The sequence below is a fragment of the Arachis stenosperma genome, chromosome 1, assembly GCF_014773155.1.
Source record: "Arachis stenosperma cultivar V10309 chromosome 1, arast.V10309.gnm1.PFL2, whole genome shotgun sequence".
Classification (NCBI taxonomy): domain Eukaryota; kingdom Viridiplantae; phylum Streptophyta; class Magnoliopsida; order Fabales; family Fabaceae; genus Arachis; species Arachis stenosperma.
The window spans coordinates 61926404-61948054 of record NC_080377.1 but is presented as its reverse complement, the minus strand read 5'-3'; the positions used below and the strand labels follow the sequence as shown (position 1 = coordinate 61948054).

Below are 21651 nucleotides of genomic sequence, written 5' to 3'. Positions count from 1 at the left end.
TGAGTGTCACGGATCATCACATTCATCAAGTTGAAGAACAAGTGATATCTTGGAACAAGAACAAGCGGAATTGAATAGAAGAACAATAGTAATTGCATTAATACTCGAGGTACAGCAGAGCTCCAAACCTTAATCTATGCTGTGTAGAAACTCCACCGTTGAAAATACATAAGAACAATAGTGATCATTGGCTTCGGTCCCAGAGAGGGAACCAGAAAAACCAAGATGAAAATACAATAGTAAATGGTCCTACTTATAGGGAACTAGTAGCTTAAGAATTACAAAGATGAGTAAATGACATAAAAATCCACTTCCGGGCCCACTTGGTGTGTGCTTGGGCTGAGCATTGAAGCATTTTCGTGTAGAGACTCTTCTTGGAGTTAAACGCCAGCTTTTGTGCCAGTTTGGGCGTTTAACTCCCACTTTGGTGCCAGTTCCGGCGTTTAACGCTGGGAATTCTGAAGGTGACTTTGAACGCCGGTTTGGGCCATCAAATCTTGGGCAAAGTATGGACTATTATATATTGCTGGAAAGCCCAGGATGTCTACTTTCTAACTCCGTTAAGAGCGCGCAAATTGGGCTTCTGTAGCTCCAAAAAATCCACTTCGAGTGCAGGGAGGTCAGAATCCAACAGCATCTGCAGTCCTTTTTAGTCTCTGAATCAGATTTTTGCTCAGGTCCCTCAATTTCAGCCAGAAAATACCCAAAATCACAGAAAAACACACAAACTCATAGTAAAGTCCAGAAAAGTGAATTTTAACTAAAAACTAATAAAAATATACTAAAAACTAACTAAATCCTACTAGAAACATACTAAAAACAATGCCAAAAAGCGTACAAATTATCCGCTCATCAACGTGTCGCTACACTGATGCGAATACCTCGTAGAAAATCCAGAGTTGTGCAGGTACTGTACTTGTTTTGTGCGAGGAACACAAAATGCACCCACGCGTATGCGTGGCTGACATGCACGCGTAACTCTGCTTTCCTGACTCCCACGTGTGCGCATGGGCGATGCTCACGCGTCCCTCTACTTTTCCACCTTCCACGTGTATGCGTGGGCGACGCACACACGTGACCCTGTTTTCAGCAAAAGTTGATTTTGAGTTTTTAAAGGCGAATTTCAGACTTTGAAACCTCTATTTTCACCCTTTAAGTCTTAAAGCCTTATAGTAGGCCTAGAAATGAGAAGGGACTAGGAAGAGTGGTAGCTTGAGGGTGAAGTAAAGGGATTGTAATGATGAATCATGATTAATGATGACTGTATGAGTTGTTGAGGGTGATGATGGAAGTGCGGTGTATGCTGTGAGCCAAAGGGCTGTATTTAATAATGATTATTGGCTGGTTATGGGTTATGTTATGAACCGGATGATTATGATAAATATTGATTTACGGCTGGAGATGAAAATATTGATTTACGGCTGGAAGCGAAATAGTTTTTTTATCGAAATAGTTTTGAACCGGTGGGCCTGTTGGGGTTAGTCCGAATCACGTATAATTCAAAAATGAAAAAAAACGGTGCCTCCATTCGGCCGGATTGGGACCCAGGTTGGTTTTGTTTTTGTCTTTTCTTTTTTGGGGCATGTCACGATACTCATATTTTTGTCAAGTAAAAAGGGAACAACAAAAACTCAGCCTTAACTCCTCTCTCTTCTTATCTTCTGCCATTTTTTCAGGCCAGGGTTCTAGACAAAATATTCACAACCATGTTCCCAGACATCGACATCTTAGGAAGGAACCCGCCGCTGGTTGAGTGGAATTCGGACTTCATCCTGGGGATCACCAATGAAAACAACTGGTACGAATTATTGTATTACGTCAACCATATATATGTGTTATCCAGTTTTGACAGGTATTCACCAATTTCTGTTTCTGGGAGCGGCCACTGAAAAAAAAGGTACAAGGACAAGCTGTGGATGATGCTGTGGCTTCAAATGGAGCAGATGTTCACAACCAAACCTGTCCCGCAGAGGAATGTATTCAACCCAACTTTTCCGACGCTTTATGCATGTTAGAACGATTCCCGTTGTGCAAAGATCTCTTAATGGACACATCCATGTATGCCTTTATTTTCTCATGTTACAGAGCATCGATCAACTGTCCGACAGGATACAGATTGACACTACGTTGGCTATTGTAAATGAGCATTTCAATGAGCTCCGTGATGAGATAAGGCAGCGGGCAGAGGTGGACTGGAATAGCCGAAAGGCAATGGCCGCCGTGCTACCATGACCCTGTTAATGCTGTGAGCTTTGTTTTGATCATGCTGGGCTCTTCATGCCCCCCTTTTGTTGGCGACCAGGGTGGGCCGTCACTTTGAAGTGGTACCAACACATCACAGTACACGACTCCACTTCGACGTTATAGCTACCCGACCCGCCATTTTAGAAATTTATGTCATTGGGTTTAACTGATTGAATGGGTATTTTGTTTGCATGCATTTCCACCATTGCATGCCATGAACCATCGCTTTTTTTTTCTCTAGAATACTTGGTTACCGTACGTTGGATGTTAAATTAGCATGGACTAAATTTTAACTTCTTTTCCGTATGTAATTCAATGGAGTTTGCAATATAGTACACTGCCTTTATTATCATTCCCTAAACAAAGCCCCTTGTGGATTGTTTTTTTTCCTTCCTGATGGATAGTGCCATACTCTTAGTACCAGGAAACCATAAACCATCGACGAAACACAATTTCAAAGTTATAGACATTTTTGACTCGAGCTCCGACATCCCTAAGCCACATTGCTCTCCAACGCAATGAAAACTTTCATTTGGCAACAATATCTCGTTATAATTCCTTGCGTTTCACCCGCCAACCACATGACTTAGTTTACATTAACATGCCGTTTCTAATTTAATTAATCAAACACAACCGCAACTATTGTTACAACACAGACTAACACATTTAGGAGGCATATCTTCACAAGCTGCATTACATAATCCATCATTTTAAACGCAAGCAATATAACCAGAACTAAAGCGTAACTCACATAACCTATGCATATGCCCCTCCGGATGTCACCTTAACAAGTAGAACGCGTAGCAGCCAGCCATATTCAATCCAGCACGATGCGTAACCTCCAACAAGAATAGTTCAGCCAACTCACTCAAATTCGTAGTAGTCCTCACCCCCTCTCCTGCTTCCATGCTATCGTAAGCCGCGCCACCCTCAAAACTATCAACGTTCTCCCCCAAACTTGATTGTTGACACTTGTGAGAATTGTGTCCTCCCTTTCCACACAGTCGACACCTCTTAACACGGCGGAACTTACCCCGGGAGGTGACAACTCTTCGACCGCATCCTTTGTACCTTGCCCGCAACGGGTCCCGAACAGACACCCTGCTGGCCTCCTCAGCAACACCAAGCCTTTGGCGATGTTTGTCCCGCAGAGACTAGCTCTCCTTTGCCAACCTTGTTTTCAGGTCCATGTAGTCCTCAAAGAACCGGCAAGACAAGCTCACCATCCCCCTGCAATCATCCAGCATCGCCACGTGCATGCTCATGTATGTCGCGTCTGGGATCTCCCCAACACGTACTCCGTCGCTGGGTGCATGCGGCTGCTTTTCCCTCTTTGTCCATCGTTCAAGTATTAGGCTTTTGGGGATAGCTGTCATGTTCAGATAAACCAGAACCCCAACCATGTGGACACAAGGAAGCCCGAAGGACTCCATCTGCTGACAAGAACAGCTGAATTTGTCGTCTTCCTCGGCCTACGACATGGCCCATGATCTCTGCTTGCAGTACATTGCAACCTCGAATAAAACACAAGCGCTCGTCCTCTTGGTGGACACAATTCTAACATTGCTAGCTAGTATTAGCACCTCCCGAAACAATTCGAAAACCTCTCTTGTATAAACCGTCGCAGCGAGCTGCTCAATGGCCTCGAGTTTCGTCTTGACAACAGGCTCGGCGTATGCAGACTTGTAGTCTGCCACTAGTTCTCTCCTCCTCATGAATTCCAAATAGTGTTGGAAGTGCTCCACAAACTCCCTCAGATTGTACCCGTTGTGTATAAATTTTCCAAGCTGCATATTCAAAGCCTCGCACCTCGATGTCGTCTTCAGTCCTGCGAAGAATTTCTCCCAGATATGGGCATTAGACCATGAATGCTTCTTTGTATACATGTCCACTATCTAGAGATGATCCTCCAACCTGTGGTCTACCACGTTATCCGTCCATATTCTCTCAAATTCGTCAACCTCTAGATCTCCCATGAGGCATAGATGGAATTTCCTAAGAAAACCGGCCGTCCAACTCTAGCAGTGGCATTCCTTAACAAATGCTAGCTACACAGCCTGTGATGTGCACCGGGGAAAACTGTGCTAACCGCACTCTTTATAGTGAGATCCCCGTCCGTGATGACAGACTTCGGCTGTTTTCCTTTCATTGCCTCAAGAAATGACCGCAACAACCACACATAGCTTCCTTCACTCTCGTTGCTCAAGATGGCGCAGCCAAACACCACCGTCCTTATATGATGGTCTACCCCTGAGAATATTACCAAAGGGCACTTGTATTTGTTATGAACGTACATTGCATCAAAACCCAGGACATCCCCGAATACGCTGTAGTCATAACAACTTGTACCATCGCACCAGAAGAGATTTTCCAGCCTCTTGCCAACATCCAACGAGTACTTCTAGAACATTGGTGCACGAAATTGCAATCACACTTACAATTCCGCACAACTAACCAGCAAGTGTACTGGGTCATCCAAGTAATACCTTACGTGAGTAAGGGTCAATCCCACGGAGATTGTCGGCTTGAAGCAAGCTATAGTTACCTTGTAACTCTTAGTCAGGAGATTGATAATAAAAAGGGTTTTTGTTTGCAATGTAATAAAAGAGCATGAAATAAAAGGTAATTGTGATTCAATAATGGAGAACATGTTGGAGTTTTGGAGATGCTCTGTCATCTGAATCTCTGCTTTCCTACTGTCTTCTTCTTCACGCACGCAAGGCTCCTTCCATGGAAAACTGTGTGTAGGGCATCACCGTTGTCAATGGCTACTTCCCATCATCTCAGTGAAAATGGTCCATGTGAGCTATCACCGCACGGCTAATCATCTGTTGGTTCTCGATCATGTTGGAATAGAATCCAGTGATCCTTTTGCGTCTGTCACTACGCCCAACACTCGCGAGTTTGAAGCTCGTCACAATCATCCCATCCCAGATCCTACTCGGAATACCACAGACAAGGTTTAGACTTTCCGAATCTTAGGAATGGCCGCCAATAATCCTAGATTATACCACGAAGACTCCGATCTTTCGGAATGGAGGCTAAGAGATACATATTCAATCTAAGATAGAACGGAGGTGGTTGTCAGGCACGCGTTCATAAGTTGAGAATGGTGATGAGTGTCATGGATCATCACATTCATCATGTTTAAGCACAAATGAATATCTTAGAATGGAAACAAGCGTGATTGAATAGAAAACAGTGGTAATTGCATTAATCTATCGAGACACAGCAGAGCTCCTCACCCCCAACAATAGAGTTTAGAGACTCATGCCATAGAGATACAATGTAAAATGTGAAAATGTCACAAGGTACAAAATAAATCTCTAAAAGTAGTTTTTATACTCAACTAGTAACCTAGGCTTATAGAAAATGAGTAAACTAAGATAGGTAGTGCAGAAATCCACTTCTGGGGCCCACTTGGTGTGTGCTTGGACTGAGCATTAGAGCTTTCACGTGCATAGGCTATTCCTGGAGTTAAACACCAGCTTTGGTGCCAGTTTGGGCGTTTAACTCCAATTTTATGCCAGTTCTGGCGTTTTGACGCTAGAAAAGTGCAGAGAGCTGGCATTTTGACGCCAATTTATGTCATCAAAACTTGCTCAAAGTATGAACTATCATATATTTCTGGAAAGCCCTGGATGTCTACTTTTCAACGCAATTGGGAGCGCACCATTTGGATTTCTGTAGCTCCAGAAAATCCACTTCAAGTGCATGGAGGTCAGAATCCAACAGCATATGCAGTCCTTTTTCAGCCTCTGAATAAGATATTTGCTCAGGTCCCTCAATTTCAGCCAGAAAATACCTGAAATCCCAGAAAAACACACAAACTCATAGTAAAGTCCAGAAATGTAAATTTTACTTAAAAACTACTAAAAATATATTAAAACTAACTAAATCATATGAAAAACTATATAAAAATAATGCCAAAAAGCGTATAAATTATCCGCTCATCACAACACCAAAATTAAATTGTTGCTGGTCCCCAAGCAACTGAAAACAAAATAGGATAAAAAGAAGAGAATATACAATGAATCCCATAATATCAATGAAACTTAGTTCTAATTAGATGAACAGGGCTTGTAGCTTTTTGCTTCTGAACAGTTTTGGCATCTTACTTTTTCCTTTGAAATTCAGAATGATTGGCACCTATAGGAACTTAGAATTTTAGATAGTGTTATTGATTCTCCTAGTTCATTACGTTGATTCTTGAACACAGCTATTTTATGAGTCTTGGCCGTGACCCTAAGCACTTTGTTTTCTAGTATTACCACCGGATACATAAATCCTACAGACACATAACTGGGTGAACCTTTTCAGATTATGACTCAGCTTTGCTAAAGTCCCCAGTTAGAGGTGTCCAAAGTTCTTAAGCACACTCTTTTGCTTTGGATCACGACTTTAACCACTCAGTCTCAAGCTTTTCACTTGGACTTGCATGCCACAAGCACATGGTTAGGGACAGCTTGATTCAGCCGCTTAGGCCTGGATTTTATTTCCTTGGGCCCTCTTATCCATTAATGCTCAAGGCCTTGGATCCTTTTTACCCTTGCCTTTTGGTTTAAAGGGATATTGGCTTTTTCTGCTTGCTTTTTGTTTTTCTTTTTTCTCTTTTTTTTTGCCATTTTTTACTGCTTTTTCTTGCTTCAAGAATCAATTTCATGATTTTTCAGATTATCAATAACATTTCTCTTTGTTCATCATTCTTTTAAGAGCCAACAACTTTAACATTCACAAACAACAAGACCAAAAATATGCACTGTTCAAGTATTCATTCAGAGAGCAAAAAGTATTGCCACCACATCAAAATAATTAAACTAATTTCAAGATAAAATTTGAAATCCAAGTACTTCTTGTTCTTTTGTAATTAAGCACATTTTTCATTTAAGAGAGGTGAAGGATTCCTAAAATTATTCATAGCTTTAAGACACAAACATTAGACACTAATGATCATGTAGTGCAGACACAAACATAGATAGAACATACATCATAAAGCCGAAAACAGAAAAATAAATAGACAAGGAGATTAAGGAATGAGTCCACCTTAGTGAGGGTGGTGTCTTCCTCCTCTTGAAGAACTAATGGTGCTATTGAGCTCCTCTATGTCTCTTCCTTGCCTTTGTTGCTCCTCCCTCATAGCTCTTTGATCTTCTCTAATCTCATGGAAAATGATGGAGTGCTCTTGGTATTTCACCCTTAATTGGTCCCAATAGTTGTGTGGAGGAAAATATATCCCTTGAGGTATCTCAGGAATTTCTTGATGAGGGAATTTCTCATGCTCTTGTTGAGGTCTGTGAGTGGGCTCTCTTGTTGTGTAGTCAAATGCTCTACTACTAAGCTATGGACCCTTGAGATGAATCTCTCCATCTCCCATGACTCAGAGGTGGAAGCTTTTGTCTTCCCTTTCCTATTTCTAGAGGTTTCTCCGGCCTTAGGTGCCATAAATAGTTATGGAAAAACAAAAAAACAATGCTTTTACCACACCAAACTTAAAAGGTTTGCTCATCCTCGAGCAAAAGAAGAAAGAAAGAAGGGGAAGAAGAAAATGGAGGAGATGGAGGGTATTTGGAGAGGAGATATGGAAGTGATTGGTGAAGGGTATTTGGGAAAGAGTGTTGTAGAAAGGTGTGAAGAGGAGAGAGAGTGAGTTGAGGTTGGTGGGGATCCTGTGGGGTCCACAGATCCTGAAGGGTCAAGGAATTCTTCATCCCTACTCCAATTGGGCGTTTACAACGCCTTAGAGTGCAATTCTGGCATTTAAATGCCAATCTGCTGCCATGTTTTGGCGTTTAAACGCCAGCTTTCCTTCTTATTCTGGCATCTAAACGCCAGTTTGTTGCCTTGTTCTGGCGTTTAAATGCCAGTCTGGTGCCCTATTCTGTCGTTTAAACGCCCAAAAAGGTGCCAGATTGGGCGTTTAAACGCCTAAACGCCAGTAAGTCTTTCCTCCAGGGTGTGCTATTTTCAATGCTGTTTTTGATTTTTCCTTTATTTTTGTAACTGTGTTAGTGACTTCACATGATCATCAACCTAAAAGAAAACAAAATAATATAGATAAAATTAAAATAAAATTGGGTTGCCTCCCAATAAGCGCTTCTTTATTGTCTTTAGATGGACCTCACTGAATGTTATTCTAGTCTCAATTTTGAGCACTCTTGCTCAATGTTGCTTTCAAGATAGTGCTTGACTCTTTCCCCATTAACAATGAATCTCTTGTCAGAATCAATATCCTGAAGCTCCACATATCCATATGGTGACACACCTGTAATCACATATGGTCCCCTCCACCGGGATTTTAATTTCCCAGGGAATAGTCTGAGTCTAGAGTTAAATAATTGGACTTTTTGTCCCGGTTCAAACACTCTGGATGACAATTTCTTGTCATGCCACTTTTTAGCTTTCTCCTTGTAAATTTTTGCATTTTCGAAAGCATTGAGTCTAAACTCTTCTAGCTCATTCAACTGGAGCGATCTTTTCTCTCCAACTAATTTAGCATCAAGGTTTAGGAATCTGGTTGCCCAGTAGGCTTTGTGTTCCAGTTCCACGGGCAATTGATAGGCCTTACCATACACAAGTTGGTATGGAGAAGTTCCTATAGGAGTCTTGAGTGCTGTTCTGTATGCCCACAGAGCATCATCCAAGCTTTTTGCCCAATCTTTTCTACAGGCCATTACAGTTCGTTCCAGGATCCTCTTTAGTTCTCTATTAGAGACCTCAGCTTGCCCATTTGTCTATGGATGATACGGAGTTGCCACCTTGTGGCTAATTCCATACCAGACCATAGCAGAGTAAAGCTGTTTATTGCAGAAATGAGTGCCTCCATCACTGATTATTGCTCTGGGACACCAAATCTACTGAAGATGTATTTCTAGAGGAACTTTATCACTATTTTAGTATCACTAGTGGGTGTTGCAATTGCCTCTACCCATTTAGATACATAGTCTACTGCCACCAGAATATAAGTGTTTGAGTATGAAGGTGGGAAAGGCCCCATGATGTCAATACCCCATACATCAAATAATTCAATCTCTAAGATCCCTTACTGAGGCATGGCGTAACCATGAGGCAGATTACCAGCTCTCTGGCAACTATCACAGTTCCGTACAAACTCTTGGGAGTCTTTATAGAGAGTAGGCCAGTAGAAGCCGCATTGGAAGACTTTTGTGGCTGTTCGCTCACTTCCGAAATGTCTTCCATATTGTGATCCATGGCAGTGCCAAAGGATCCTCTGCGCTTCTTCTCTAGGCACACATCTACGGATTATTTCGTCTACGCATCTCTTAAAGAGATATGGTTCATCCCACAAGTAGTACTTTGCATCAGAAATTAATTTTTTCGTTTGCTGCCTGCTGTACTCCTTGGGTATGAACCTTGCAGCCTTATAGTTTGTAATGTCTGCAAACCATGGTACTTCCTGAATGGCAAAGAGTTGCTCATCCGGAAAGGTTTTAGAGATCTCAGTGATGGGGAGGGACGCCCCTTCTACTGGTTCTATCCGGAACAGGTGATTTGCCACTTGGTTTTCTGTCCCTTTTCTTTCTCTTATTTTTACATCAAACTCTTGCAGAAGCAACACCTACCTTATGAGTCTGGGTTTTGAATCCTGCTTTGTGAGTAGATATTTAAGAGCAGCATGGTCAGTGTACACAATCACTTTTGACCCTACTAAGTTGGATCTGAACTTGTCAATGGCATAAACCACTGCAAGTAATTCCTTTTCTGTGGTTGTGTAGTTCTTCTGTGCATCATTTAGGACACGGCTGGCATAGTAAATGACATGTAGAAGTTTGTCATGCCTCTGTCCTAATACTACACCAATGGCATGGTCACTGGCATCACACATCAGTTCGAATGGTAATGTCCAATTTGGTGCAAAAATAACTGGTGCTGTAACCAACTTGGCTTTCAAGGTCTCAAATGCTTGCAGACACTCTGTGTCAAATATAAATGGCGTGTCAGCAGCTAGCAGATTACTTAGAGATTTTGTGATTTTTGAAAAATTCTTTATAAACTTCCTATAGAATCATGCATGCCCCAGAAAGCTTCTGATTGCCTTAACATTGGCAGGTGGTGGTAATTTTTCAATTACCTCTACCTTAGCTTCATCCATCTCTATTCCTCTATTTGAAATCTTGTGCCCAAGGACGATCCCTTCAGTCACCATAAAGTGACATTTTTCCCAGTTCAAAACCAGGTTAGTCTCTTGGCACCTTTTTAGAATAAGTGTCAGGTGATCAAGACAGGAGCTGAATGAGTCTCCATATATTGAGAAGTCATTCATGAAGACTTCCAGAAATTTCTCTACCATATCAGAGAAAATAGAGAGCATGCATCTCTAAAAGGTTGCAGGTGCATTACACAGCCCAAATGGCATCCTTCTGTAGGCAAATACTCCAGATGGGCATGTGAATGTTGTTTTCTCTTGATCCTGGGGATCTACTACAATTTGGTTGTAGCCTGAATAGCCATTGCAAAAAGCAGTAATGATCATGACCTACTAGTCTTTCTAGCATCTGGTCTATGAATGGTAGAGGAAAACGATCCTTTCTGGTGGCTGTATTGAGTCTTCTGTAGTCAATACACATGCGCCACCCTGTAACTGTTCTTGTAGAAACTAGTTCATTCTTTTCATTATGCACTACTGTCTTGCCTCCCTTCTTGGGGACAACTTAGACAGGACTCACCCAGGGGCTATCAGAAATAGGATAAATAATCTCAGCCTCTATTAGTTTAGTGACCTCTTTCTGCACTACTTCCTTCATGGCTGGATTCAGTCGCCTTTGTGGTTATACCAGTGGCTTAGCATTATCCTCCAAGAGGATCTTGTGCATGCATCTGGCTGGGCTAATGCCCTTAAGATCACTTATGGACCACCTAAGAGATGTCTTGTGTGTCCTTAGCACTTGAATCAGCGCTTCCTCTTCCAGTGGCTTTAAGGTAGAGCTTATGATCACAGGAAAAGTGTTGCCTTCTCCCAGAAATTCATATTTCAGGTATGGTGGCAGTGGTTTGAGCTCTGGTTTGGGGGGCTTTTCCTCTAATTGAGGAGTTTTCAGAGGTTCTTCTAATTCCTCCGGCTCCTCCAGATCAGGATGGACATCTTTAAATATATCCTCTAGCTCTGATTCAAGATTTTCAGTAATATTGACTTCTTCTACCAGAGAGTCAATAAGATCCACTTTCATGCAGTCTTTTGGTGTGTCTGGATACTGCATAGCTTTGATAGCATTCAATTTAAACTCATCCTCATTGACTCTCAGGGTCACTTCCCCCTTTTGGACATTAATGAGGGTGCGTCCAGTTGCTAAGAAAGGTCTTCCTAGAATGAGAGTTGCACTCTTGTGCTCCTCCATTTCCAGCACTACAAAGTCAGTGGAAAAGGCAAATGGCCCAACCTTGACAATCATGTCCTTAATTATGCCTGATGGGTATTTAATGGAGCCATCAGCAAGTTGAAGACAGATTCGGGTTGGTTTGATCTCTTCGGTCAAACCAAGCTTTTTAATAGTGGATGCAGGGATTAGGTTGATACTTGCCCCCAAGATCATATAGAGCTGTCTTGGTGTAAATTCCTTTTAGTGTGCATGGTATCATAAAGCTTTCGGGATCCTTAAGCTTCTCTGGTAAGCTTTTTAGAATGATTGCACCGCATTCCTCAGTGAGAAAAACTTTTTCAGTTTCTCTCCAATCCTTCTTATGGCTTAAGATTTCTTTCATGAACTTAGCATAAGAGGGTATTTGCTCAAGTGCTTCTGCAAACGGAATCTTTATTTCAAGAGTCCTAAGATAGTCTGCAAAGCGGGCAAATTGCTTCTCCTGTTTCACTTGGCAGAGTTTCTGAGGATAAGGTATTTTGGCTTTATATTCTTCAACCTTGGTTGCTGCAGGTTTATTTCCTACAAAAGTAGGCTGAGACGCCTTCTTGAGGGAGTTATTATCAGCACTTGCATGTGTCTGATCCCTTACTGGCGTTTGAACTCCAGGATTGGGTGCTGGATTGGCATTTAACGCCAGATTCCTACCCTGTTCTGGCATTTGAACGCCAGAATCGAACATGGAATTGGCGTTTGACGCCAACTTTTTACCCTTTTCTGGCATTTGAACGCCAGAACTGGGCATCCACTGGGCGTTTAACGCCAGTTTGTCACCCTTTTCTGGTGTTTGAACGCCATAATCATTCCTCTCTGGGCTCTTACTGTCCTTAGAGGGATTTTGGGTAGCATACCATTCGTCCTCTGTCAATTGTTCTTTCCTTGGCTTTCTGCTGCTTTGAGTTGATGTATTTAATGTTTTTCCACTCCTTAATTGAACAGCATGACATTCTTCTGTTATTTGTTTAGATAACTGTTGTCTTGTCAGGTCAAGTTGTGCTTCCATATTCTTATTAGCATCCCGAGTATCTTGTAACATTTCTTTAAATTCTACTAACTGTTTTGTCAGAGTGAGTAATTGCTGGTTGAGTTCAGCAACTTCTTCTAGAGGACTAAGGTCAGTAGATACTGCTTTAGCTTCTTCCTTCATGGAGGACTCACTACTCAAGTATAGATGCTGATTTCTAGCAACAATATCTATAAGCTCTTCAACCTCTTTAATTGTCTTTCTCATGTGTATAGATCCACCAGCTGAGTGGTCTAGAGATATCTGAGCTTTTTCTATAAGCCCATAGTAGAAAATGTCTAACTGCACCCATTCAGAAAACATTTCAGAGAGGTATTTCCTCAGCATCTCTCTGTACCTCTCCCAGGCGTTGTAAAGGAATTCATTATCCTCTTGTTCAAAGCTTTGGATGTCCAGCCTTAGCTGTGTCATCCTCTTGGGAGGGAAATAATGATTCAAAAATTTTTCTGACAGCTATTTCCATGTCCTTATGCTGGCCTTAGGTTGGTTATTTAACCACCTCTTAGCTTGGTCTTTTACAGCAAATGGAAATAGTAATAATCTGTAGACATCCTGGTCTACTTTCTTATCATGTATTGTGTCAGCAATCTGTAAGAACTGTGCCAAAAACTCAGTAGGTTCTTTCTGTGGAAGACTGGAATACTGGCAATTTCGCTGCACCATGATAATGAGTTGAGGATTCAACTCAAAACTACTGACTTCGATGGAGGGTATACAGATACTACTCCCATATGAAGCAGTAGTGGGGTTAGCATATGACCCCAGAGTCCTTCTGGACTGTTTATTTCCACTTAGTTCCATGATGGAGAAAGGGAGATGATGTGGATTTATTTTATTTATTTTATTATATATATATATTTTTTTGAAATAATAATAATAAAAATTGGAAACTAAAAAAAAGTAAAAAGAAAGATTTGAAAAATTTATGATGAGGATTTTCAAAAAAAATGAAGAAAGAGAAAGTAGTTAGTAAGTTTTGAAAAAAAAAGATATGATTGAAAAACAATTTAAAAAGATTTGATTTTGAAAACTGATGACTAATTTAATGCAAAACTTTTGAAAATTTGAGGAAAACACCAAGGAACACCAAACTTAAAAATTTTAAGATCAAAACACAAGAAAGATTCAAGAACATAAAAGGAACACCAAACTTAAAATTTTTAGAGAACCAAAAATAAATTTTCGTAATTTAAATAAAAACTAACAAGAGAACACCAAACTTAAAACATGTGACTAGACTCAAATAGAACAATCTAAAAGAAAAATAATAATTTTTTTGAAAAATTTTGAAAAGAAAATAAAAGACTCTTACCCAAAAGACAAAATTTTCCTAATCTAAGCAACAAGATGGACCGTCAGTTGTCCAAACTCAAACAATCCCCGGCAACAGCGCCAAAAACTTGGTGCACAAAATTGCAATCACACTTACAATTTTGCACAACTAACCAGCAAATGCACTGGGTCGTCCAAGTAATACCTTACGTTAGTAAGGATCGATCCCATGGAGATTGTCAGCTTGAAGCAAGCTATGGTTACCTTGTAACTCTTAGTCAGGAGATTGATAATAAAAAGGGTTTTGTTTGCAATGTAATAAAAGAGCATGAAATAAAAGGTACTTGTGATTCAATAATGGAGAACAGGTTGGAGTTTTGGAGATGCTCTATCATCTGAATCTCTGCTTTCCTACTGCCTTCTTCTTCACGCACGCAAGGCTCCTTCCATGGCAAGCTGTGTGTAGGGTGTCACCGTTGTCAATGGCTACTTCCCATCCTCTCAGTGAAAATGGTCCATGTGCGCTGTCACCGCATGACTAATCATCTGTCAGTTCTCGATCATGTTGGAATAGAATCCAGTGATCCTTTTGCGTCTGTCACTATACCCAACACTCGCGAGTTTGAAGCTTATCACAGTCATCCTTTACCAGATCCTACTCGGAATACCACAGACAAGGTTTAGACTTTCCAGATCTCAGGAATGGCCGCCAATAATCCTAGATTATACCACGAAGACTTCGATCTTTCGGAATGGAGGCTAAGAGATACACATTCAATCTAAGATAGAACAGAGGTGGTTGTCAGGCACGCGTTCATAAGTTGAGAATGGTGATGAGTGTCACAGATCATCACATTCATCATGTTTAAGTACGAATGAATATCTTAGAATGGAAACAAGCGTGATTGAATAGAAAATAGTGGTAATTGCATTAATCCATCGAGACACAGTAGAGCTCCTCACCCCCAACAATGGAGTTTAGAGACTCATTGATGAGCGGATAATTTATACGCTTTTGGCATTGTTTTACATAGTTTCTAGTATGTTTTAGTTACTTTTTAGTATATTTTTATTATTTTTTATACAAATTTCACATTTTTGGACTTTACTATGAGTTTGTGTGTTTTTCTGTGATTTCAGGTATTTTCTAGCTGAAATTGAGGGACTTGAGCAAAAATCTGATTCAGATGATAAGAAAGGACTGCAGATGCTGTTGGATTCTGACCTCCCTGCACTTGAAGTAGATTTTCTGGAGCTACAAAAGTCCAATTGGCGCGCTCTCAATTGAGTTGGAAAGTAGACATCTTGGGCTTTCCAGAAATGTATAATAGTCCATACTTAGCTCGAGATTTAATGGCTTAAACTGGCATCCAAACGCCCACCAGAGACCCTTTTTTGGCATAAAACACCAGAACTGGCACCAAAGCTGGAGTTAAACTCCAAGGATGGCCTATGCACATGAAAGCTTCAAGACTTAGCCCAAACACACACCAAGTGGGTCCCGGAAGTGAATTTCTGCACTATCTACTCATTTTCTGTAAACCTAGTTTACTAGTTTAGTATAAATAGCACTTTTTACTATTGTATTCGGAGTCTTTGACCTTTTGGGAGTTCTTCGAACCCTTTTTGGAGGCTGACCATTCGGCCATGCCTAGACCTTTTGTTCTTATGTATTTTCAACAGTGGATTTTCTACACCTCATAGATTAAGGTGAGGAACTCTGCTGTTCCTCGAGTATTAATACAAGTATTATTGTTTTTCTATTCAATTCACGCCTACTTCTCCTCCAAGATATACTGTTGTGCTTAATTCAGTTAAGTCAGAATGAAGGGGTGACCCGTGACAATCACTCAATCTTCATTACTCGCTTAGCCAAGATCCGCGTGCCTGACAACCACAAAGCGGTCTACATGATGTTCAACGTAGTCATTGGACGACAGCTGGAGTATATTCTCTTTGGTCTCTGACCCACGAATCTGAATCACCTCTCCTGACAATAGAGCATTCGAATTCGTGACGTTAGAACCTTCGTGGTATAAGCTAGAACCAATTGACAGCATTCTTGAGATCCGGAAAGTCTAAACCTTGTCTGTGGTATTCCGAGTAGGATTTGGGATGGGATAACTGTGACGAGCTTCAAACTCGTGACTGTTGGGCGTAGTGATAGTGTGCAAAAGAATAAATGTATTCTATTCTGACACGATCGAGAACCAACAGCTGATTAGTCATGCGGGAAATCGTAGAGGACATGTTTTCACTGAGAGGACGAATGGTAGCCATTGACAACGGTGATCCACCAACATATAGCTTGCCATGGAAGGGGGTACGCATGATTGGATGAGGACAGTAGGAAAGCAGAGGTTCAGAGGCAACAAAACATCTCCAAACGCTTATCTGAAATTCTCACCAAGAAACTACATAAGTGACTTTATTTTATTTTATGTTTTATTGTTCTTTTTACTATCAAACCTCATAACCATTTGAATCCGCCTGACTGAGATTTACAAGATGACCATAGCTTGCTTCAAGCCGACAATCTCCGTGGGATCGACCCTTACTCACGTAAGGTATTACTTGGACGACTCAGTGCACTTGATGGTTAGCTATGCAGAGTTGTGAAAAGTGTGAATCATAATTTCGCATACCAAGTTTTTGGCACCGTTGCCGGGGATTGTTTGAGTTTGGACAACTGACGGTTCATCTTGTTGCTCAGATTAGGTAATTTTCTTTTCAAAAAGTTTTCAAAAATCTTTTTAAAAAATTTTTTTCTTCTTTTTTTTTCGTTTTTTCTAAAAAAATTACTTTCGAAAAATCCAAAAAAATTAATAAAATCATAAAAACCAAAAATATTTTGTGTTTCCTATTTGAGTCTAGTGTCAATTTTTAAGTTTGGTGTCAATTGCATGTCTTTAAAAATTTGTGCATTTTTCGAAAACTCATGCATGGTGTTCTTCATGATCTTCAAGTTGTTCTTGGTAAGTCTTTTTATTTGATCTTGATATTTTCTTGTTTTGTGTTTTCTGTTGTTTCTCATATGCATTTTTGAATTCTTAATGTCCAAATATGAAAAATTTCTAAATTTGGTGTCTTGCATGTTTTTCTTTTCTTGAAAATTTTTCAAAAAAATAAGTCTTGATGTTCATCTTGATCTTCAATGTGTTCTTGGTGTTCATCTTGACATTCATAGTGTTCTTGCATGCATCATTGGTTTTGATTCATAATTTTCATGTTGTGAGTCATTTTTGTGTTTTTCTCTCTCCTCATTAAAAATTCAAAAATAAAAAAAATATCTTTTCCTTATTTTGCTCATAATTTTCGAAAATTTGAGTTGACTTAGTCAAAAATTTTTAAAACTTAGATATTTCTTATAAGTCAAGTCAAATTTTTAATTTAAAAAAAAAATCCTATCTTTTCAAAATCTTTTTCATTTTTTATTTTCGATAATTTTTAAAATTTATTTTCAAAATCTTTTTCTTATCTTTATTTCAAAATTTCAAAAAATTTACTAACAATTAATGTGATTGATTCAAAAATTTGAAGTTTGTTACTTTCTTGTTAAGAAAGGTTCAATCTTTAAATTCTAGAGTCATATCTTTTAGTTTCTTGTTAGTCAAGTAATCAATTTTAATTTTAAAAATCAATTCTTTTACAAAATATCTTTTTCAATAATATCTTTTCAAAATATCTTTTTCAAATCATATCTTTTTCAAAATTGATTTCAAAAATCTTTTCTAACTTCTTATCTTTTCAAAATTGATTTTCAAATCTTTTTTCAACTAACTAATTGACTTTTTGTTTGTTTCTTATCTTTTTCAAAACCACCTAACTACTTTTCTCTCTCTAATTTTCGAAAATTACCTCCCTCTTTTTCAAAATTCTTTTTTTTACTAATTATTTCAAATTTTAATTTTTATTTTATTCCTTTTCTTAATTTTCAAATTTTAACTTTAATATTTTTCTTTTATTTTAGTTAATTTTCGAAAACTCTTCTCTCTCATCTCTTTCTATTTATTTATTCATTTACTAACACTTCTCTTCATCTTAAAATTCGAACCTCCTCTTTCTCTTTGAGTTTGAATTTTTCTCTTTTCCTTCTTCTATTCTTTTCTTCTTCTACTAACATAAAGGAATCTCTCTACTGTGGTAAAGAGGATCCCTATTATTATTTTCTGTTCCCTTCTTTTTCATATGAGCAGGAGCAAGGACAAGGACATTCTTGTTGAAGCAGATCCTGAACCTGAAAGGACCCTAAGGAAAAAGTTAAGGGAAGCTAAAGCACAACCCTCTAAAGAGGACTTGACAGAAATTTTCAAAAAAGAAGAGGAGATGGCAGCCTAAAATAATAACAACAACAATAATGCAAGGAGGATGCTTGGTGACTATACTACACCTACTTCCAAATTTGATGGAAGAAGTATCTCAATCCCTGCCATTGGAGCAAACAATTTTGAGCTGAAATCTCAACTAGTTGCTCTAATGCAATAGAACTGCAAGTTTTATGGACTTCCATCAGAAGATCCCTATTAGTTTTTAACTGAGTTCTTGCAGATCTATGAGACTGTTAAGACTAATGGAGTAGATCCTGAAGTCTACAGGCTCATGCTTTTCCCTTTTACTGTAAGAGACAGAGCTAGAACATGGTTGGACTCACAACCTAAAGATAGCCTGGACTCTTGGGATAAGCTGGTCACGGCCTTCTTGGCTAAGTTCTTTCCTCCTCAAAAGCTGAGCAAGCTTAGAGTGGATGTTCAGACCTTCAAACAAAAAGATGGTGAATCCCTCTATGAAGCTTGGGAAAGATACAAGCAGATGACCAAAAAGTGTCCTTTTGACATGCTTTCAGAGTGGACCATTCTGGATATATTCTATTATGGTCTATTTGATTTCTCTAAGATGTCACTGGACTATTCTGCAGGTGGATCCATTCACCTAAAGAAAATGCCTACAGAAGCTCAAGAGCTTATTGAAATGGTTGCAAACAACCAATTCATGTACACTTCTGAGAGGAATCCTGTGAGTAATGGGACGCCTCAGAGGAAGGGAGTTCTTGAAATTGATGCCCTGAATGCCATATTAGCTCAGAACAAAATGTTGACTCAGTAAGTCAACATGATTTCTCAAAGTCTGAATGGATGGCAAAATGCATCCAACAGTACTAAAGAGGCATCTTCTGAAGAAGAAGCTTATGATCCTGAGAACCCTGCAATGGCAGAGGTAAATTACATGGGTGAACCTTATGGAAACACCTATAATTCCTCATGGAGAAATCATCCAAATTTCTCATGGAAGGATCAACAAAAGCCTCAACAAGGCTTTAATAATGGTGGAAGAAACAGGCTTAGCAATAGCAAGCCTTTTCCATCATCTTCTCAGCAACAGACAGAGAATTCTGAGCAGAGCTCCTCTAGCTTAGCAAACATAGTCTCTGAACTGTCTAAGGCCACTTTAAGTTTCATGAGTGAAACAAGGTCCTCCATTAGAAATTTAGAGGCACAAGTGGGACAGTTGAGTAAGAAAATCACTGAAACTCCTCCTAGTACTCTCCCAAGCAATACAGAAGAGAATCCAAAAAGATAGTGCAAGGCCATAACCTTGCTTGGTGTGACCGAATGCACAAGGGAGGAGAAGGACATGAATCCCAGTGAGGAAGACCTCCTAGGACGTACTCTGAACAAAAAAGAGTTCTAAACTGAGGAACCTAAGGAATCTGAAGCTCACCTAGAGACTATAGAGATTCCATTGAACCTCCTTTTACCATTCATGAGCTTTGAGAACTATTCTTCCTCTGAAGAGGATGAAGATGTAATTGAAGAGTAAGTTGCTCAATATCTAAGAGCCATCATGAAGTTGAATACCAAGTTGTTTGGTAATGAGACTTGGAAAGGTGAACCTCCCTTGCTCATTAGTGAACTAGATACATGGGTTCAGCAAACTCTACCTCAAAAGAAATAAGATCCTGGTAAATTCTTAATATCCTGTACCATAGGCACCATGACCTTTGAGAAGGCTCTGTGTGACCTGGGATCAGGTATAAATCTTATGCCACTCTTTGTAATGGAGAAGTTGGGGATCTTTGAGGTACAAGCTGCAAGAATCTCACTAGAGATGGCAGATAAATCAATGAAACAGGCTTATGGACTTGTAGAGGATGTCTTAGTGAAGGTTGAAGGCCTTTACGTCCCTGCTGACTTCATAATCCTAGACACTAGGAGGGATGAAAATGAATCCATCATCCTTGAAAGACTCTTCCTTGCCACAGCAAGTGCTGTGATTGATGTAGACAGAGGAGAGTTAGTCCTTCAATTGAATGAGGACTATCTTGTGTTCAAGACTCAAGGATCTTCTTCTGTAAACATGGAGAAGAAGCATGAAAAGCTTCTCTCAATACAGAGTCAAGCAGAGCCCCCACACTCAAACTCTAAGTTTGGTGTTGGGAGGCCACAATCATTCTATGAGCATCTGTGAAGCTCTGTAAGAGCTTCCTGTCAAGCTATTGACATTAAAGAAGCGCTTATTGGGAGGAAACCCAATTTTATTTATCTATGTTCATGTAAGTTTTCTATAGGTTGATGATCATGTGAAGTCATAAAAACAACTGCAAAATTAAAGCAGAATGAAAAATAGCATCAAAAACAGCACACCCTGGAGGACAGGCTTACTGGCGTTTAAACGCCAGTAAGGATAGCAGAATGGGTGTTTAACACCCAGTCTGGCAGCATTTTGGGTGTTAAACGCCAGAATTGGCAGCCAGACTGGCGTTTAACGCCAGAAAGGGGCACCAGCCTTGCGTTTAACGCCAGGAAAGGTAGCAGAACTGGCGTTTAATGCCAGATTTGGCACACAGTGGGTGTTTAAACGCTAGGAAGGTGCAAGAATGAGAATTCCTTGACACCTCAGGATCTGTGGACTCCACAGGATCCCCACCTACCCTACTTTACTCTCTCTCTTCTTCACACCTTTCCATAACACTATTCCCCAACACCCATCTACCTCACTGGTGCACGAAATTGTGATCACTACAACTTCGCACAACTAACCAGCAAGTGCACTGGGTCGTCCAAGTAATACCTTACGCGAGTAAGGGTCGATCCCACGGAGATTGGTGGTATGAAGCAAGCTATGGTCATCTTGTAAATCTCAGTCAGGCAGACTCAATTGGGTATAGATGATGATGAACGAAAATAATATAAAAGATAAAGATAGTGATACTTATGTATATCATTGGTGTAAGAGCTTCAGACAAGCGTATGAAGATGCCTTCCCTTCCGTCTCTCTGCTTTCCTACTGCCTTCATCCAATCCTTCTTACTCCTTTCCATGGCAAGCTCGTGTAAGGTCTCACTGTTGTCAGCAGCTACCTCCCATCCGCGCAGTGAAAGCTAATGCAAAGCACTCTGTCACAGTGCCGCCAATCACCGGTTTGGTTCCCTCCCCTACCGGAATAGAATAACTCTTTTGCGTCTGTCACTAACGCCCAGTAGGTTACAGGTTTGAAGCACATCACAGTCATTCAATCATTGAATCCTACTCAGAATACCACAGACAAGGTTTAGACCTTCCGGATTCTCTTGAATGCCGCCATCAGGTCCTGCCTATACCACGAGGATTCCGAAGAATCCAAGAGATATTCACTAAGCCTCAGATGCTTGTAGAACAAGAATGGTTGTCAGTCACCTTGTTCATGGGTGAGAATGGTGATGGGCGTCAATCATCACCTTCATCATGTTGAAGAACAAGT

The 21651-nt window shown here is 40.1% G+C and overlaps 1 protein-coding gene and 1 non-coding gene across 2 annotated transcripts in view; both read right to left on the bottom strand.

Moving 5' to 3' along the window:
• Positions 1–4288: 4288 nt before the first annotated feature.
• LOC130980325 (protein FAR1-RELATED SEQUENCE 5-like) overlaps positions 4289–21651 on the bottom strand; it is a 72263-nt gene continuing 54900 nt past the window's right edge. The window contains exon 4 of the mRNA XM_057904019.1: positions 4289–4645. Coding sequence (XP_057760002.1) covers positions 4289–4645 — 357 coding nt within the window. The remainder of the gene's footprint in view (positions 4646–21651) is intronic.
• LOC130955302 (small nucleolar RNA R71) lies at positions 18646–18753 on the bottom strand. The gene has a single exon (XR_009076719.1). It is a non-coding gene; the product is annotated as a small nucleolar RNA R71 (small nucleolar RNA).